General features: G+C 39.1%; 1 protein-coding gene across 10 annotated transcripts in view; it reads left to right on the forward strand.

Moving 5' to 3' along the window:
- The window catches only part of TTLL5 (tubulin tyrosine ligase like 5), a 282,889-nt gene that overhangs the window by 25,677 nt on the left and 235,951 nt on the right, over nucleotides 1-21,261 (forward strand). For all 10 annotated transcript variants that reach the window (XM_063088853.1, XM_063088855.1, XM_063088861.1 and 7 more), the window contains exons 5-7: nucleotides 615-721; nucleotides 13,324-13,454; nucleotides 21,106-21,188. In XM_063088853.1, the coding sequence (XP_062944923.1) occupies nucleotides 615-721; nucleotides 13,324-13,454; nucleotides 21,106-21,188 (321 nt within the window). The remainder of the gene's footprint in view (nucleotides 1-614; nucleotides 722-13,323; nucleotides 13,455-21,105; nucleotides 21,189-21,261) is intronic.

Here is a 21,261-nt window from a genome sequence, read left to right on the forward strand (position 1 = left end):
ACTATATATACTTTGAGACAATTGATAAAAGTTTGGTTGCTGGCTCCTTATCCTAGGTTGAGATCTGTAGGAGACATTTTGAGGAAGTTCTGATATTGATTTATATCCTGTCGTGTTGCTGTTTTATCTTCAACACTTAACAGGGTTCCTATCGTATTACAGGCACAGAGTACGTAATTGTTGAATAAATGGACAAATGAATTCTAATGAATAAACGAATGAATTCTACGTTGGTTTGCTACTGTGAGGTTTTAGTTCTGATGAACACTTTATACCCATGTCTGCAAGGGCATAAGGGCAGACTTAGGAGTTTTGGGTTTGGAATCTCATCTTATACTTTGATATGTAAGAATATTGAGACATCATGGACATCTATAGAAGGGTTAATTTATTTTACTTTTTGCATCTGGAATTTGGTCAGCTCTCCCATTCTTTAAACGATTATTCCCGTGTTCTGTGATACTCTGCTATTGTGTCAGTAGGCTCACATACTGACTGAGCCACTCCTGTGAGTGCTCTGTGGATGAAAATCACTGTGGCCTTTTCTGCCATTGCTCTTCCTGGAGACAGGCTCTTACATTTTATTGCTTTCTTGTCTTTCTATCTATCTTCAGGTTCACCCAAGCAGCACTGACTATAACCTAATGTGGACAGGATCCCACCTGAAACCCTTCTTACTTCGCACCCTGTCTGAAGCACAAAAGGTTAATCACTTTCCCAGGTAATGCTCTTATAGCTGCTTTGCTCCATTTAAAAGTACCTGACATTGGGGTATGTAGCCAGCAGAGATAATTAATGTCCTTAAAAAAAAAAGCAATACAAGGCAGCAATCAACAAATCAAACTGAAGTGTTCATATCCCTGAGCATTATGAATACTTTCAAAGGGCTATGTAGATGAGGATGGTTTTAAAGAAGACAATTCTGGTTCTCTTTCCTAAAATTGAACTTCTTGAGAGCACCTCATGTGGATGGATTCTGTTTTCTCACCTCCCGTTCACAGGTATTGTTTTTCTGCTTTATAAAAGAATGGCCCACCTAGAATCTTAATATCATTCATTGTCCTAGGGTGTAAAAATTTACAGGGTTTTAAGCAAAGGTACAGAAAAATTGGTGTCTAATTGAATTCTGGTAATAGCAAAACAAATCTTTTTTTGCATGATGGCTATTTCCATTTGTTTGCATTTAATAGAATTGAAGGATGACATAATCTAGTTGTCAACTGATAGACCATTAAACATAAGTTTTAATGACAGATCATTTTGTGATTTTGACATGTAGTTAGTAAGGAATTCAAAGAATTGAGTGTCATTGCTATAGAAAATTCCTTTTGGTCGTATTTGTTGATGGCAGCCTAGAGAGGTAGTATTGCCTAGTGGCTAGAAGCATAGGGCTCTGTAGCCAACTACCTGGGTGGGCTCAGATCCCAGCTCCGCTGAGTGACCTTGGGCAAGTGACCTTTCTGGGCACCAGTTTCCTCATTGATAAAAAGAAGGTGCTAACGGCATATACTTCATATGGCTGTTGTGAGGATTTAATATATCAAGATATAAAGTGCAGCTGGCCAGTTAGCTGAGTTGGTTAGAGTGCATCCTCATAACACCAAAGTCACCAGGTTCAGATCCCATACCAGCCAGCCACCAAAAAAAAAAAAAAAATAGATGTAAATCACTTAGAACAGTGCCTGCCACATACTATATACTGTATGCGTTAGCTGTTATATGAACAAGGTTTCTTTGCGTGTATATCTGTGAAAAAGGAAATAGGAAAAAAGTTGATGCTGCAATACTGCCTTATTCCTAGCAGCATTCAACCATGGAGAGATACACGACCTAATGGAGAGAGAGGGAAGCTAGCATCATCTATCTCATGAAGAGATGGAAATCCAGTAAAAATTTTATTTGCTCAGTGGTTACATTTTATTTTATTTCCAGGACTTATACACCAGTTACTCACTCACACTAACCATGAGTTTTATTTTCATTTACCTCATATGCTTTTCTATTCATTTTCATGAAATGAAGTCTGTTTCTTGACTTTTCAATTCTAGTCTTTTATACCCAATCAATGTGTATAAATAGTGGCCTATGCTATCTGTATTGCCAAATGGTTTCTTCATACTTTTGAGTAATTGTGTTTTGAGTCTTCACAGCAAGTCCCAGTTTTATTTTATATTATTTTATTTTATTTTTAAAATTTTTATTGCATCATAATTGATTATACATATTTTTGGGGTTCAACATTGAGGTGTGTTGATCAAATCAATATTACTAGCACATATATTTTTACAAATCATACTTATTCTTTGTGGCCCTTGTTCAATCTTTCCCTATCTCCCTCCCCCTACCCCCTATCCCTTCTAATTACCCTAGATTTCTTCCCTCCTTCTGAAAGAGTAATGGTTACTGTGTTGATTTGTTGCCTAGATGATCTGTCCAATGCTGAGAGGTGTGTTCAGGTCCCCCAATATTATAGTAGAGCAGATGCTTCTTCTGTCACACTGGAATGGGCTTTGTGGAGAGAGACATCCTCTTCTTTTCTTTGGTCTCTGCTGGTGACTCTCCTTGTGTCAGTGCACTCCAGTAGCTGGCAGACCATCTGCATGGTGGTTGTGGCATCTAGCTGCTTTCACGGCAGCTGTGGTTATTGTGGTGGGCTGCCCACATGGACGTGATGTCTTTGGCTTGCTCCTTGGTGCTGGCTGTGTGCCTGGTTGTGGGGGGTGGGGTCCAGTCCCCAGATTCATGCCTCAGGTCTGCAGGTGGTTCCCGAGGCACTGGCAATGTACCTGGTTGGGGGGGGTCCAGTCCTTGGCTCCAAGCCGCAGGTTCATGGGTGGGCCCTGGGGTGTTGGTGTGCCTGATTGTGGGAGGGGGATCTGGTCTCCAGATCCATGCTTCAGGACCCCCAGTTTTATTTTATGTCTGAACTTCATTGTCAGAAAATTATTTAAACTTATCTTCTTCCTTAATGTCCAGAAGATATGGATATTGTATATTGCAATTAGAAAATAAATTATTGATATTCTCAAACCAATGAGTGTAACACATTCAAAGAGTAGTCAAGGAGGTTATCTCAATAAATGCAGAAAAATCATTTGACAAAATTCAGCATCCCTTTGTGATAAAGACTCTCATCAAATTGGGGATAGAGAGATAGTATCTCAACCCAATAAAAGCCATATATAACAAACTCACTGCCAATATCATACTGGATGGGGACAGGAACAAGACAAGGATGCCCACACTCACCACTCCTATTTTACATGGCATTGTAAGTACTAGCCAGAGCAATCAGGCAAGAGAAAGAAATAAGGGGCGTCTAGATTGTAAAAGACAAAGTCAATTTGTTCCTGTTTGCAGATGACATGATCCTATATATAGAAAAGCCTAAAGACCCTACAAAAAAGCTCTTAAAGTTGATAAATGATTTCAGTAAAGTTGCAGGATACAAAATCAACACTCAAAAATCGGTAGTGTTTTTATACTCCAACAATGAACTAGCAGAAAAAGAAATCAAGAAAGCTAGCCCATCTAAAATAGTTACCAAAAAAATAAAATACCTAGGAATAAATTTAACTAAGGAGATGAAAGATCTCTATAACGAGAACTACAAATCACTGTTGAAAGAAATTGAAGGGGACACAAAAAGATGGAAGGACATTCCATGCTCTTGGATTGGAAGAATTAACATTGTGAAAATATCCACACTACTCAAAGCGATCTACAAATTCAATGCATTCCACATCAAATACCAATGACATTCTTCACAGAAATAGAAAAAACAATCCTAACATTCATATGGAACACCAAAAGACCCCAGAATAGCCAAAACAATCCTGAGCAAAAAAAAATTAAGCTGGAGGCATAACTCTACCTGACTTCAAGTTATACTACAAAGCTCTAGTAACCAGAACAGCGTGGTACTGGCATAAACACAGACATTCGGACCAATGGAACAAAATAGAGAACCCAGAAATCAACCCACAGACTTATAGCCAACTGATCTTCGGCAAAGGCACCAAGATCATACATTGGTGAAAAGACCGCTTCTTCAATAAATGGTGCTGGGAAAACTGGATATCCATCTATAGAAGAATGAAACTAGACGCACACATCTCACCATATACCAAAATCAACTCAAAATGGATTAAAGACTTAAAGAGAAGACCTGAAACTGTAAAACTCCTAAAAGAAAACATAGGGGAAACACTTCAAGATATAGGACTGAGCAAGACTTTATGAATATGATCCCCAAAGCACAGTCAACAAAAGGAAAAAAACAAATGGTATTATATCAAACTTAAAAGCTTCTGCACAGCAAAACAAACAATTAACGGGAGTGAAAAGACAGCCTAGGAGTGGGAGAAAATATTTGCAAACTATGTATCTGACAAAGGATTAATATCTAGAATATACAAGGAACTCAAACAACTTAACAGCGAGAAAACAACCTGATTAAAAAATAGACAAAAGAACTGAATAGGCATTTCTCAAAGGGAGATATACAAATGGCCAACAGACACATGAAAAAATGCTCAACATCACATAGCATCAGGGAAATGCTAGTCAGAACCACACTGAGATATTATCTCACCCCAGTTAGACTGGCTATTATCAAAAAGATAGAACAATAAATGCTGGCAGGATGCAGAGAAAGGGGAATCCTCCTACACTGTTGATGGGACTTTAAATTGGTGCAGCCATTATGGGAAATGGTATGGAGGTTCCTGAAACAACTACATATTGAACTGCCATACAATCCAGAAGTTCCACTGCTGGGTATATACCCAAAGGAATGGGAATCATCATGTTGAAGAGATACCTGCACTCCCATGTTTACCGTAGCTCTATTTACAATAGCCAAGAGTTGGAACCAACCTAAATGCCCATCGTCAGGACAACTAGATAAGGAAAATGTGGTATATTTACACAATTCAATACTACAGTGCTATAGAAAAGAATGAAATACTGCCATTCGCAGCAACATAGATGAACTTAGAGAAAATTATGTGAAATGAAATAAGCCAGGCACAGAAAGAAATATTGCATATTTCATAAGTGGGAACTAAAAAATAAATTAAAAAACAAAAGAAAGATACAACAATCACAATAATACATTGAACTTTCAAAATGAGAGAACAGAACTGAGAAGTAGGAAAGGGGGAGAGGAAGGAAGGGTAAAGGGAGGATTTGGTAAAGGGCCACAGAAATCGATTACATCGTATAATGTTGAATATAGTAATTATCCTGATTTGAGCATCACATATTGCACACAGGTGTTGATATAACCCACAAATATGTACAATCAGTTATATTACAGTAATAAATAAATAAACAAACAAACAAATAAATAAATAAATAAAATGCTAAGCTCTGCTGGCACCTCTTCGGAACACATTTCTCTGGGTGACCTGATTATGAATCTCCCGGGTTCCACTTGTCATTGTTGGTTCAATGAATTCTTGCTATATGTAAAAAAAAAAAAAAAAAAAAAAAAAAAAAAAAAAAAACTTGAAAATGGATTAAATAAAAAATGGAGTTGTCAAGGAAAATATAGGTTGGAATTTATTATTACTGAATCCAAATTGAGATGGAATTCCTATGTACCTATAGGAACACTTCAAAAATGGTTGAAATAAATATACTGCTTAATATGAATTAGGAACACATACTCTAGTGTGGGCTATTTTCAAGACTTTTAAAGGGTCTGGATTCCTGTACAGCCCAGCTAAAAAAAAAAATCCAACCGAACAAAAAATAATGACCGTTTAAATATGTATTTAAAATAGATGCATCTCAATTGTGGTATACTTTCTGGCTTTTGCTGCGATATCCCTCCTGTTTCAGTCCAAAGACTTCTAACTCACATGCAGGAGAAATTCAAGCACTTTAATATTTCCAATAATATCGTGCACTCTTTCTTAATATAACTTTTAACTTTTTATTTTAAATAATTTTAGACTTATAGAAAAGTTGCAAAAATAATATAGAGAGTTCCTATTCCCAGTTCTTCTAATGTTAATATCTGACATAACTGTAGTATAATTATCAAAACTAAGAAATTAACATTTGTGTAATACCATAAATTCTTGTTTTGCTAATTTTTCTACTAATGTCCTTTTTCTGTTCCAAGATCCAATCCAGGATCCCAGATTGCATTTAGTTTTCATGTCTACTTAGTCTCCTCTAATCTGTGACAGCCCCTCAATTTTTCTTTGTCTTTCAATAAAATTTCTAATTTTATGTTTAATATATTTTGATCAAAATTTAAAGTATTTATGGTGTTTTGAGGAATTGTACACTACAATACTTATAATGATAATCAGTAATATATATGTATTAACAGTTATAGCCTTATGATTGCAGAAATTAAAAAATATTACATATCAATTCATATGTATATTTTTGCCATAGAGAAGGTATATGATGTAAAAATCAAGCATTAAATATGTTAGACTAAACTGTTCTTTGGAGGAAATGGAATGGAAGAATTAAAAACAAGGGTGATTGGGGGATAACAGCTGGATGGAGGTATGAGGGAGGCTTCTGGCAGGCTGGGAATGTTTTATACTTAACCTGAGTGGTGGTTACACAGGTGTGTTCACTTTGTAAAAATATATCACACTCTGCACTTGTAATTTGTGTACATTTCTGTATACATGTTAACTTGAGTAAAAAGTATATTTAAAAAAGTAGAAACTTCACTGACACGAAAGAGCTTTTTCTTTAATAACATTTTTAAAATGATATAGGAGATATTAAATCCTGAAGTTGTTGAGATTTCCTTGAATATATTTAAAAGTGTGGTGTTATAGTTTTATTTTAAAATAATATTTACCACTGATCAAATTCTTTGGAAGAATTTAGTTTATGATGAAAAATCTTAGGTGCCAATTTAAACATGCGAGAGAACACATAGTTTCCCAAAATTTGTATAGGAAATACTAAGCAAAAAAGTTGAAGACCACTAATATTGGGCATCTGTAGGAAAGTAAATTTTTTTACTTACCTTCTGGTACAGTGTTTCTAATTCCCTAATGATAAGAATTAGCTGGGGTACTTTTTAAAAATATACATTTTTAGATTCCATTGCAGATTCATGGAAATCACCATCTACAGAGAAGGTGTTTATTTAAGAAGCACCTTCTAAGCACTTTTTCTCTGTAAATATACACCTAGAAAGCTATGTATTTAAGAAACAATGAGGTGACTGATATCAGGGAAGTTTGAAATTGACTGTTGTGGATTAAATCATTGCTGTAGTGTAGGTCCTGGGCCATCTCTACCAGAATCACCTCAAGTACTTCCCAGTTTTCAGAGGAAGGGTCCAGGAACATGCATTTTTAAGAAACTCCCTAGGCGATTCTTGGATACAATAACATTTGAGTACCTTTGCTTTAGATTTCTGAAGAGGGCAGTAGGTATGAAAGAAGTGTTTGTGATACCTAGAGTTGACAAAGCAGTCTTTGAAATCATAGCAAAAAATTTGAACTGAGGAACAGATGGAGTAAATTAGTGATTACAACGAAGATTTTTAGATGGTTTTTAAGTAGTGGAACAAATCAGAGACTTATGAGTCCAGTTGAGGCAAACTGAAGTGGCTTTTTTTTAGTAAACAAAAATATACCCCCTGGTATAGGTAGCAATTATTTCCCTGATTTTAAGGTGATCATTTCCTTGCTTTTCTTTTTACCACTTATGCATCCATTCTCAGTAATGTGGTTAAGTTCTCAGTGCGATTCTTAATCTGGGACTTTACCACAAGGATCATTACAGTTTAAAATTAAGGTCTGTCTTGGGCCATGTGCAAGAGAGACGTATCAGACTGTTGGTACCAGTGCTGATACATCGTGTTTCATATAGCTTATGAAAGTTTGGGCAATTATTGCTGTGGCATTAGGTCTATCAATATGGATTAGGTAACCATGCATTTCATTTTCCTGGACAGTCCTTTTTTCAAATATGCTAAACTTTTTCTAAAAACAAATTAATGAAACTTCTCAGAAATTCCGGCATTTTAGTATCTAAACTTTCTCAGTCAATTCGCATCTCTACTTGGAATTAACCCAGAATTTTTTGTCAGGCTGTATTTCTCAGAAGGTCACTTTTGTAGATTACCTGTGGCATAAACATTTCTAGAATACTTTGGGTTTGGAACTTGTTGATGTACTGCTGTTTTTTCACTATCTGAGAATCCATACTTTTTGCTCTGTGAGCGAATTGTGATCCCTTTAAAATAAAACATGTAGTGTCCCTAAAATATTTCATAATGAATTTTAGTGAATGGGCGTAGACTCTGTTGAAGCTAGAATTTCTTTCACATATTTGGTCCTTATAAGCTGAAATTTTGAGTGTACTTATCAGAAATCAAACTTAAAACAGTCTTTTTTAATTTGCATTTCCCTGATGATTGGTGATGTTGAGCAATTTTTTAAGTACCTGCTGGCCATTTGTATTAGTCTGTTTTTGTTGCTTATAACAAAATACCTGCAACTGGGTGATTAATAAAGAAAATAAAATTTATTGCTTATAGTTTCTGAGGCCGGGAAGCCCAAAGTCCATCTGGTGGTGGCAACAGTGACCCAGGGGTCTCACATTGCAAGATGGTGGTAGCAGAGAGAGCAAAGCGAGAGCAAGACAGATTCTTCTCTTCTTTTAAAGCCCTCAGAACCACACCCCTGACCACCATTTTTAATCCATTCACTACAGCATGTTCCTACAGTTCAATCACCTCTTCAAGGCCCGCCTTTCAATTACCATGATAGGATTTCCCACCCTCTTAACAGTCACAGTGGGGGCTAAGTTTCTAATACGTAAAAACTGTGTTGGGGAACACAGTTCAAGCTCTAGTGAGTTCTCGGGGACATAATTCAATCCACTACACCATTTGTATGTCTTCCTTCAGGAAATGTCTGTTCAGCTCCTTTGCCCATTTTTTAGTTGGGTTATTTGGGGTTGTTTTTACTGTACAGTTATTTGAGTTCCTTGTATATCCTTGCATATTTCCTTGTTGGATGTATAGTTTGCAAATATTTTCTCTCATTCTGTAGGTTGTCGATTCACTCTCTTGTTTCCTTTGCTGTTCAGAAGCTTTTTAGTTTGATATAATCCCATTTATTTATTTTTTCTTTTGTTGCTTATGCTTTTGGGCTCTTATTCATAAAGTATTTGCACAGTGCTACTTCCTGAAGCATATCCCCTATGTTTTCCATTAGTAGTTTTATAGTTTCAGGTCTTCTATTTAAGTCTTTAATCCATTTTGAGTTGAGTTTGGTGTGTGGTGAAAGGTGCAGGTCTAGTTTTGTTTTTCTGCATGTGGACGACTGGATAAGGAAAATGTGGTAATATATACACTATGGGATACTACTCAGCCATAGAAAAGAATGAAATTCTGCCATTTGCAGTGACATTGATGAGCTCAGAGAAAATTATGTTAAGTGAAATAAGCCAGGCACAGAGGGAAAATTACCGTATATCCTCACTCATAAGTGGAAGCTAAGAGAGAAAGAAGGAAAGAAAGACCACAGTGGTATGTTGGACTTGCAGAGGGAGAGAACATATCTAGGGTTGCTGGGGGCGGGGAGGGTAGGAAGGGGGGAAAAGAGAAGCTGGGGAGAGGTTGGATGGGGGACGTGGGGAATAATTGCAATTTGTGGTAGTGGGCAAAAAAGGTCTTTTTTGTTTATATTTGAAATCTGTTTTAGAATAGATTTTATACTTGTAAATTAATTTTTAACAATCCATTTGGAATAAGGATCATAGACCTAAATGAAAAACATGAACTGTAAAACTTATTGAAGAAAATATAGGAGATAATCTTTGACCTTGGGTTAGGCAAAGATTTCTCAGATATACCAATAAAAGCACAATCCATAAAAGAAAAAAGATTGGTAAATTGGACTTTATCAAAATTAAAAACATCTGCTCTTTGAAAGACACTGTTAAGAAAATGAAAAAACAAGGTCTGGCCCGTGGCTCACTCGGGAGAGTTTGGTGTTGATAACACCAAGGCCCCAGGTTCGGATCCCATATAGGGATGGCTGGTTAGCTCACTTGGGAGAGCGTGGTGCTGACAACACCAAGTCAAGGGTTAAGATCCCCTTACCGTTCATCTTCAAAAAAAAAAAAAGAAAAAAGAAAGAAAATGAAAAAACAAGCCACTGGCTTGAGAAAATATTTGAAAAACACATATCTAATAAAGAATTTGTATCTAGAATATATAATGAACTCTCAAACCTCAATAACAAGAAAGGAAACAACCCTGTTTTCAAAATGTGCAAAATATATTTGAACAGATACTTCACCAAAGAAGATACATGGATGGCAAATAAGCACATGAAAAGATGCTCAATATCATTAGTCATTAGTGGAGTACAAATTAAATCACATGAGGTACCAATATATACCTATTAGAATAACTAAAATCAAAAACAAAAAACAAAAAACAGGCAATACCAAGTGCCAGCCAGAGTGCACAGTGACTGGAACACTAATATGTTGCTGGTAGGCATGCAGAATGGTACAGCCACTTCAGATAACTGTGACATTGGGAAATATGTGTTTGGTCTTTGTCCCTCCAGGGTAATAATGTCAGAATTGAATTGAGTTAGAGGACTCCCAGCTGGTGTCCATTGTAGAATTGCTTACTTGGTGTATAGGGAAAAACCCTCATAGATCTGGTGTCAACAGTGTTAAGTGATTGTGTTGAACTGAGAGTAGAAAATAGAAAAAACACTTTAGCTTTTCCTTTATGGCTCAGAGCATATTAGGAGAAACTAAGGTTGTTTCTCCAGTATCCTCAGAATAACCATTAGGCACTTTCTTATAAAGTTAAACGTACTTACGTGGTGATTGTAAAATGCGTTCATGAATTCTTTGACACTGCCTTTAAAAGTTTGAGCTTAATTATTCTGTTCTTGAGTGTTAACTGTACTTAGTGACTTGCTTCTAATGAATGGAATGTGGCAGAAGTCACAGTGTGTTACTACTAAGACTAGGTTATGAAAGACATAGCTTCTTTCTTGTTATCTTTCTCAGGTCAGTTGTCTGGGAGAAACCAGTTGTCATGTCAGGAAGGCACTCAGCCTTATGGAAAAGTTCACATGGGGAGAAATTGAGGCCTCCTGGCAACAGCCAGCCTGTAGGGAAAGTGAATATAAATGGTCAGGGTCCCTCAGGGGGTTCAGAATCTTGCTGAGCATTTGTTGTAAATATACACATGTTCCCAGGTGTTCCTTGGTTGTCTAATGTATGTGCACCCAGGTGTCCTGGGTTATCGGATTTAAGTATAAAGGATGAGTGGCTCTGATCCATGGTGCCCCCTGCCCCTGGGATGCCTCTGGGGAGGCCACAGGGAGGCTGCCACCGCCACCACCAACACCACCAGACCAGATCTGCTGTAAGCTGCTGCTGCTGCCATTGCTGAGGAAGCTGAGGACTGAGCTCATGTCGTCTGCCAATGGCTCCCGGGATCTTTCCCAATTACCTAGCTTGTGGACCTGCATGTGAGGGATCTGGTGACCCAGCCAGGTATATGGAGGGTCTGGTGACCCAGCCTGGCATGTGAGGGGTTTGTGACCCAGTCTGTACAGTGGGTTTGAAGGGTCTGTGAGATCTAACCCCTAGCCAGACAATGTAGCTATACAATTGGCTACGTTGGCAGGATTCCAACAATAGCACTAACCAGACAGAGCCCCATATGAGTGAGCCATCTGGAAAGTGGATCTTCCATCCCCAGTCAAGCCTGATGACTGCAGTGCTGGCCAGCATGTTGACTGTAGTCTTATGAGAGACCCTGGGACAGAACTTATCACTCCCACATTCCTGGCCCACAGAAACTGTGTGACATTTGTTATTTTAAGCTGCAAAATTTTTTATGCAGCAATGGATAGCTAATACAACTTACTAAACAACTTAGCAATTTTTCTCACTCCTAGAGAAATGAAAACTTGTATTCACACAAAAATTTATGAAAGCTTATGTTCATACAAAAACCTGTATGCAAATGCTTGTAGTGACTTTATTCATAATCTCCAAAAGCTGGAACAACTCAAATGTCCTTTGTAGGGAAAGTGAAGATAAATGGTCAGCCTCCCTCAGATAGATGTTCAGAGTCTTGCCAAGCATTTGATGTGTAAGCATGCACATGCACCCAGGTGTTCCTTGGTTATTTATTGTCTAATGTAATTGCGCATGTGCACCCAGGTGTTCCTGGGTTGTCTGATTTGCACCCAGGTGTCCTGGGTTATCAGACTTAAGTATAAAGGACGAGTGGCTCTGATCTGCAGCACTCCCTGCCCCCAGGATGCCACCCCTGGGGTGGGAGGTAGCGGCCATGGGGAGGTTGCTGCTGTTGTTGCCTGTGCACTCCCAGCCCCTGGTGATGCCCTGAGGGGGCCATGAGGAGGCCGCTACTGCTGCTAGATGCTTTTGCTGCCCGTGCCCCTGGGACCCTCCAGGAGGCTGCCACCACTGCTACTCCTGCTGTAAGCTGCTGCTGAGGACTGAGCTCATGTTGTCTGCCGGCGGCTCCTGGGCTCTTTCCCAATTACCTAGCTTGTGGACCTGTGTGTGAGGGGTCTGGTGACTCAGCCTGGCATGTGAGGGGTCTGTGACCCAGTCTGTACAATGGGTTTGAAGGGTCTGTGGGCCCTAACCCCTAGTCCTAACCTAACAATACAATTGGCTACATTGGCAGGATTCCAACAATTGCCCTAGCCATACATTCTACACCTGGTGAATGGATAAATACAGTGGTACATCTATCAAAAGATTACTCCTGAGAAGAAAGAGGACAAAATACTGATGTATGCAACAATGATAAATCTCAAATGCTTTATGCTCAGCGAAAGAAACCAGTCTCAAAAGGATATGTACCGTATGATTCCATTTATTTGACTCTGTAAAAGGCAAAATTATAGGGATGGAAAACAGATGAATGATTGCCCAAGGACTGGAGGTGATTAGAAAGGTTGACTGCAAAGGGACTTGAGGTTGCTTTTTTGGGTTGTTGGAACTATTCTGTCTTGATTGTGGTGGCTACAAAATATATGTGTTTGTCCAGTATATAACGTAATTATACATTAAAAAGGGCAAGTTTTACTATACATAAAATATATCTTGATGAATAAATCTGGCCAGAGTAACCCATTTAATGAAAATGATTGATAAACCTTTTGGATTAACAGAGTTCTAGATTGGGGATATAAAATTATCTTTAGTAACTGCTCTAAAACTGAACTATGAACTCCTTAGAATATGATAACACAGGAGAACCTCTGAGTCATAATTTATTGAGATGGAAATACTGTTTTTGATTTTTAGGTCTTACGAACTAACCCGGAAGGACCGACTGTACAAAAATATCATTCGAATGCAGCATACACATGGATTCAAGGCTTTTCACATCCTCCCTCAGACTTTCCTCCTGCCAGCTGAGTATGCGGAATTCTGTAGTAAGTGCTTGACTGAGAATGCCCCAATCCTCAGCACCTGAAGTTGGGGCAGATTTACCCAGAGGCTGCCTCAGGTTATCAACCAATTGGGGATTTTCAAATCCTTAAGTTGTGGTTCTCTATGTTTATTCTTAGTAAGCTTGTCAGTATCATTTATGTAAGGACACACTGGTGGCATATAAGTGTGCCCGTCTTGGATATTTTTGCTTGAATGTCTCTTCATTGATGAGAGTTAGTGCCTATGTAAGGATACTTTATACTTCTGCATATGAACTACATATGCTTCCTTTTTGGTGTCCCTTTTCCTTTTGCCACTTAAGAAACATTGTTGCTGCCTTGATTTCTGGACTTGTGTGATTTATGTTCTTTGGGGTACAAGTATCATGTGTCTTTTGGTATTAGGGCTTGGAAGTACCAGTTAGTCACATCCCCTCTCCTTTGAGTTCAGACTCATAAAAAAATACATGTGGGAGCCAAATAGGGATCTAAATGTCAGCTGTATTGCTGGTAAAGTGACATAGGAACACGTGGCCTGAGTCCAGGTCTAAAATGGGAATTCTTTTGCCTTGATGTGAACTTACCTACCTAGGCCCAGCTGGGCTATTTCAGGCTTTCTTCCTTGAGGCCAGAGCCTGATTCAGTAGGCTTAGTGTACAGAAGAGGCCTGAGTACAGAGAAGGTGTGAGGCAGCTCTTTTGTGAGAATGTGACCATAAAGATAGCTAACACTTAATGATCATTTACTTTCCATTAGACACTCTTTTAAGTGGCACCTCTACTCTGAGGCAGTTTTACAGATGAGGACACCAAGGTATGGATTGGTTAAGAGATGTTCCATAAGTTATGTAGTTTGCAAATGGTGGAATTAGGGTTCAAACTGGCAATTTGGCTTCAGAGGCCATGCTCTGCACCGCTGTGATTTATTGCAAAGGCACTGGGCAGGGTGCATGCAGTGACCATTTCCCAATATCACCAGTGAGACAAGTCGCCTCCCCTGTTAGGAAGGTCAGGTGAGACACACAGAGAGGACAGATAGTTTTGTGAGGTGAAGGAAGGTCAGGTGAGACAGAGGACAGACAGACAGTTTTAAGTCCAAGAGAGAGACTATTTGTATGTTATGGGTAGAGGAAGTAGCGTGGAGAGAGGAAAAGAGAATTCTCTGTAGACTTCTGTACTTTTGGTTTTTAACCTTTTGGGCTTGCCAGTCTGCCTGGGTCACTCATTGGGGTGTTCATCCTTTGGGAGAAGAGACTAGCTGTTCATCAGGAACTCCTACTTCATCATTCTTTGGTAGCATTTGTTGCTCCAGCTGGGACTACTGATTGGCAGTTCATTGTCCACAGAAGGCTCTGATATGGGTCATATAGAGCATTAATTAAATTAGTCAGTTTCAAAGCTACAGTGTGCTGAAAGCTAAAAAGTCGTGATTAAGAATTTTTTCATTATGTAACTTTAGCCAAGTTACTCTAATCTCTCTGTGCCTTAGCTTCCTCATCTGTAAGATGGGACTATTATTAGTGCTGACCTTATAGTGTTGTCAGGATGTTTAAATACCTTAATACATAGAAAGTACTTGGAATGGTGCCTGATAGGTGCTTAATTAATGTTTAATATTATCTTCTATTTCAAATTATGTTTAACTGTATTGTTCTATAATAAAAGTAAAAAAAAAGTAATAAGCCAATATGAGAGCATAAAAATGCTTCAGCTAACATGTCAGCAACATAAAAGGGTTCCAGATATGAACCTCTCCAATTGCTGAATTCCTAAAGATAAATTAAAGTCCAGAATAATTCCCTATTAAAGTCTAAAGGAATCTAAGTTGAAGATCCTCTTTCCCCTTCCTCTGCTATTTCTTATTCTGCTGTTCTTCCCACTGCCCCCCTTTGGAGATGGGATGGGGGGGTGGGGTGGTGTCCCTTATTCTGATGATGGGGTAGAGTTAGAGTTCTTCCATCAACCCAAGCCTGACCTGTGTTTCAGTGGAATTGCTTCTTCAGCATATTATCCAAACTCTTGTGTTCCACTTTTTAACAAAAATGAGTTCAAAAGGTCAATAGAACACACAGCATTTTTACAGCCACAACCTAAAGCCACCACATTTAGCCTGTGGCAGTTATTGTAGGGAAGTGAAGTTTCTTGATCCCCAATACAAATTACTCTGTGTCTGCTGAAGAGCGGGGACAGGGAGGGAAGATATGATAGTAAAGTGGAATCTTCTTGGTTTTGGTCTTGGTAGGATGCCAGTCATTGTATGGGAGTTGTCTCGGGTCCACGACCTCTCTGCTTAAATCCATCTGGGAGAAATCCAACATCATCAGCGTAATCGTGTTGCTGAGTTTACATATTAGGGGAGAAATCCGCCTATTCCTACCACCTCCCCTTTAAAAGAGACATTCCTCTTTGTAAAGTCTGATTTTCCCTCTTTTCCTTCGGTTCCATCTAGCATATTCAACTTGGAGATTTCATTTTTTTCCCGTGACTCTCATGTTCTTGACCCTCTAGTGCTTGAGTATAAGCAATACGAGATTTTTGAGAAGAAAAGGGATGTAAACAGACTGGCCTTTAGAAGAAAATCTGTGAAAAGAATTGGAAGGAGCAGAGAGAAAAAAAATGGTGGCCACTTTAAAGGTTATTGCAGTGATGCAGATAAGTGTTGATGGATTGAACTAGGTAGTGGAAATGTGTTCTGAGGCACCCTCCCACAAGAAAAGCACTTACACGCCACTCATGCAGAAAAGGGCAGTTAATTCACTCCATTTGGCCAGCGACCGTCTCCCAAGGGGCAACCAAGGAAGAGCGGCCATTAGGCCTTGGTCTTTGGGGTTTTTAAAGAGGCACAAACTACATCCTGTTGGCACACGGGTTTGTCCAGGTACACAAAGCAAGCTAGGGGGCTAGGTCACAGAGGCTGTTCGAGCAGTCAAGCATACAAGTTTTCATTGTGTATGGTTTCTGTTCCCATGTAATAATTCACTGTGTATGGCCCCTGTTTCTATGAAAAGGTCAATGGATTCTCATGCAGAAGGGGGGGTAGTCTGCAGGTCAGGCAGGGGGCAAAATGGAGTTACTTAGGTTAAGCAAGCAATTTTACAGAAGCAGATAGCATACGTTATGAGGCTGTAGGGAGCTCTCTTTCAAATGTACAGGAGTGAGTGGAAAGAGTGGGACACTAAACAGTTTACTAACTAGATGTGGGACGTGTGGCAGGGGTCAAAGAAGCCTCTAAAGGTTTGAGTCTGAGAAGCTAGGAGGAATGCAACCAGGAATGTAAAAGAGGAATTATTAAAGGGGAAGAGGAATGTTAAATTTTGGACAAGGTATGGATTTGAGGTGTCTACAGGGCATCCATGTAATGATATTTTGTTGGCAGTTGTAAAAGCAACTTTGAGTTGTGGCCAGAGATACAGGTTCTGGAGGTTGCAGGTATGGAGATGGATGTAATCACTGAGGGAGAGAAAGAGAGAAGAAGCACCACAGAGGTTCAGAGAGGAGAGAGAGATCAAAGGGGAGTAAGGGAATGGGGTTGCAGAGGGAGAGGGTTCAATCAAGAGCCCAAGTAGAAGGATGAGCTTTAGAAAGAGAAGTGGGCATGTCTCCCCTAAAAGGAGTGAAGGAAGAAGGCCTTGTGACCCAGATAAGATTTGTGTTGGAGAGGAAAGCTGGTGAGTGGGTTTAGGTTACAAATTCCCAGACTTCTTGATGAGGAGGGTGATGAGTGAGGTCTTATGTGAGGAGTCAGGGGTCTAGGGATGTGTTTTTGTGTCTGAAAGGGGCAGAAAAGAATTGGAATAGCTTCTGAAGGGCCTTTGGAAGAGAACTGATAAGGATTGGACAGGAGGATCACGAAAAGACACTAGAGATGCCAGCTAAAGTAATCTCATGAATTTATAACTTTTTGTTCTAATAAGAGAAAACCTTAAATCCATCTCTGTAGAGATCTAGTGCAGACACCAGCTACTGTCTCCAGAGATGTGAAAACCTGGATACTCCTTGAACTGTTTCCACTAATTAGAGTGTGGGAGTTTGAATACTTGGCACAGGGCTTTCTAGGCTCCTCGTCCCACCATTGCCAGTTATAGTATTTAGTAGAATTGAAGGCCTGTGACCCTGAAGAACCTAAGTATCTATTGCCAACTCTAGTTACTTCCCCCAAGTGGAAGAAGGAGGAAGCAACAAAGAAGATGGGGTGGCTGTGGTATGACAAAATCAAAACTTTCACCAGAATTGTGTTCTATGACAATCTGTAGCTGTAAAAGAGGCTGAGAGATGATTCTAAGATAGGAGCAGAATTTTGATGTTAGCCAATTAATTGCAGATAAGTGGATTTTAAAGCAATCGGTAAATTTATAGCATCATAATTTTAGAGTTATAAGAGAACTTAGCAAATCAGACTAAACCCCTCAAGTTAAAGGTAAGACTAGATAGTTTAAGTGAATTACCTAAGGTGTCATATGCTTAAAAAGCCAGAATTAGAACTCAGATCTTTCTATTCCTGGTTCAGTACTCTTTTTGTTAGACTGAGTGTGTTGCCACTGTAGGAACCAGAAGCCTCTTGAAAGTATTGCAGAACCTGTCTAGAACATCGTCATCTAGACAGGCTGCTGAGACCTCTGCCTTATCTTTGTCTTTGCTGAGACTTCTGCTCTGTCTTTTCCTCTGATCTTTCTTGCTTCCTGCCCACATTTTTAGAACCTATGAAAGAAATTGATCCTTGTTTTGAAACAACACAAATCAAGGAGAAAAGCCTGCTAGGACAAATTTTTGCTATTTAGAATTTCAAGAACATGGTAGTAGTGAAGCACCAGAAGAAGCATTTACTTCTTTTTTTCTTTTCTTTTCTTTTTTTTTTTTAAAGATGACCAGTAAGGGGATCTTACCCTTGACTTGGTGTTGTCAGCACCACGCTCTCCCAAGTGAGCTAACTGGCCATCCCTATATAGGGATCCGAACCCGTGGCCTTGGTGTTGTCAGCACCACACTCTCCCAAGTGAGCCACAGGGCAGCCCTAGAAGCATTAACTTCTGATAAGGCAAGTTCACAAAGTAGAATTCATTAAATAACATGTTAGGTGGCAAAAACTGCAGGTAGCTATATTTTCCCTTTTCGGAAATTGAGAGTTTTGTACATCTGCTTGTCACTGCAAAGGGTACTGTCTCCAGACAGCTTTGGTAGTTTTCTTAGACATTCCTATAGCACCCTGCACTTTTTCTTTATAACTCTGAGAGTCTGTAATTACTTGTTCAATGTCTCTTTTCTTCTACCCTGATCTTGAGGGCAAAGACTGTCTTTTCTGTATACTCCATTTCTAGAAAACTGATTGACACAGATTAGATACTAAGGTATTGAATGAATGAATGAAATTTAGAAAATTTTGTAATTTTTGTTTTGTTATAATAGCTTCTATGCTCAGTTGGTCCATTGTCTCCTTGCAATCTGACGAAAATGATAAAATGAAAAAAATACAAACTATACGCATATGTATTCAGTGACCTCACTTTATGGAGATCTAATTTTTGTCATATGTAACTATAAATATGTCTTCTATAGCAGGACTTTAAAATTATATAAATTGTATTTTTCAAAAGGTAATATATCCCCGTGGTACTAAAAATTACAAAAAAATAATAAGTGAAAAGCCTCCTTTTGCCTCTTGTTCCTCAGTCCTAAGTTCCCCTTAGGAGTGATCAATGTTACTGGTTTTTTACATATCCTTCTAGAGATATGATTTGCATTTACTAGCAAATAAGTTGCTTGTTTATATGAACAGATGGGAGCATACTGCCTTGCGCTTTCCTTTTTTCCACGTAACAGGCTATCTTCAAGATAATTCTATATCAGTTAATTAATAATGTTATCATTTTGTATGTTGGCCTTAATATTCTTTGATCAGAAGTCTGCAAAACTACAGTCCTTGAGTCAAATCAGTCCTCTGCCTGTTTTTGTATGTCCTATGAGCTAAGAACCATTTTCAAATGATTGGGAAAAAAGCAGAATTAATTTTATTCTTTTGATAAGTTGCATCAAAGGAAAAGACAGGGGAAGATGGGAGAGAGTAGACAACGAGATCTTTGTTTTCTCCTGGTGAAATGATTTGTGGCACTGACAGTCAAGCGCCTGTTGGGAGACCTTGAAGAGATTGGCTCCTATCAGAGGAAGAAGAGAGAGAAGAAGGCAGTAGTTGCTGGCAAGTCATCTGGGGAGAGGAGCTGAGCCAAGATTGTTCCTCCTGAAGGCATGCCTGGTGTAGGCACAGATTTAGGCTGGAGGGACATTTGTGTACTTATCTGGGGGAAGAGAGTAGGCAGACTAGCACACAGGTGGAAGTACTTGCCTCTTAATAACTAAACCAGAGAAACATGAACTAGACGGATGTTTATTAGATTTATGCTGTTGTGTTCTAGATAAAATGCTGCTAATATCCTGATGCATAGCAACCTAGGCACTTTGCAAAAAAAGTCTTTGGGAGATCTGCTCAGAAACATTTGCATTTGCCTGATTTATTTCCCCACGCTCATCTATTCCTTCCTTGTCTCTCTTCTTTCAGAGATGAAAAATATAAAGAAAAACATAAATCTCTTAATTTTCATCTTTTATTTCCCCCTGTCCCCCAACCCCCTGCTTTGAAACAGTATCCACTGCTGCCACCTGAGGCATTTCATCAAAACTAGAAAGGACAGAGTTGAGAGTGAGGATTAGTCAACCTCTCTCTGCAATCTGAGATGTGAGAACACAGCAGCACCAGAATCCTCTGTCCCTGCCCTCTACCTTGTCCTCTGACATTCCCTAAATGGAAGACAGAGCCGTCCGCTTCTCCCACTTGCAAGCCTTTGGGAGTCTTAGTGTCAGTTGTCTGCTTTCTCTTCTCATGATCCGAAGGTATTTAAAGAGTAAAGCTGAACTTGGGAAAGAAACAGAAGCAAATGGCACTTTTTTTTTCTTTTTTTTTTGACTGGTAAGGGGATCGCAACCCTCGGCACAGTGTCGTCCGCACCACACTCAGCCAGTGAGCGCACTGGCCATGCCTATATAGGATCTGAACCCGTGGCCTCAGTGCTGCCAGTACCGCACCCTCCCGAGTGAGCCACCAGGCTGGCCCCAAATGGCACCTTTTAATCACTTGTAAATTATTGTCCTTCCTCTCCATTTGCACATTGCTTGATTTAAGGTGGTTTTTTCTTATAATATCTTAGGAATAATTTAAGGAAAGTAACTGTATTAGATCTAGCTTTTGACTTAATGTTGTCCCTGGAGGTCCTTTAGTTAACAGAGGTGAGAATTCCAAAGATTCATAAAGGTTGTTTGTGACAGTAGTAGGGTAACATCCAGACACTTGCCTTATTTTGTTTTTGTCTTCTCATTCAAGAAAGAGGGAAAATGGTGGAAGAAATAATTATGTGAGTAATTTTGCTGTCTCCTCCTTCTCCTCCTCCTCCTCTTCCTCCTCTTCCTCCTTTTTTCTCTCTGTCTGTTTTCATTTTAAGACTAGTCCAGAAATACTGGTAATTTTGGCTGCTGCTCTCTACTTAGAAATTTGGAAGATTCTTTGGGTATCTGACTAGATAACCATTGTTGAAATTTAAGATAATAAACTCATGTTCCTTCTTTCTCTTTGTTTCTCTCTCCCCTTTATCTCCCAATATTTTGATCAGATTCATATTCAAAGGACCGGGGACCTTGGATAGTAAAACCAGTGGCCTCTTCTCGGGGGCGGGGCGTCTACCTGATCAACAATGTAAGTATGCACTAGATGGCAAACCTCTTGTTGTTCCTCCTTCCTTCACCTTTTGTCCTGGATACTAATTTGG

Source organism: Cynocephalus volans, chromosome 3 (assembly GCF_027409185.1).
Source record: "Cynocephalus volans isolate mCynVol1 chromosome 3, mCynVol1.pri, whole genome shotgun sequence".
In the NCBI taxonomy this organism is placed as follows: domain Eukaryota; kingdom Metazoa; phylum Chordata; class Mammalia; order Dermoptera; family Cynocephalidae; genus Cynocephalus; species Cynocephalus volans.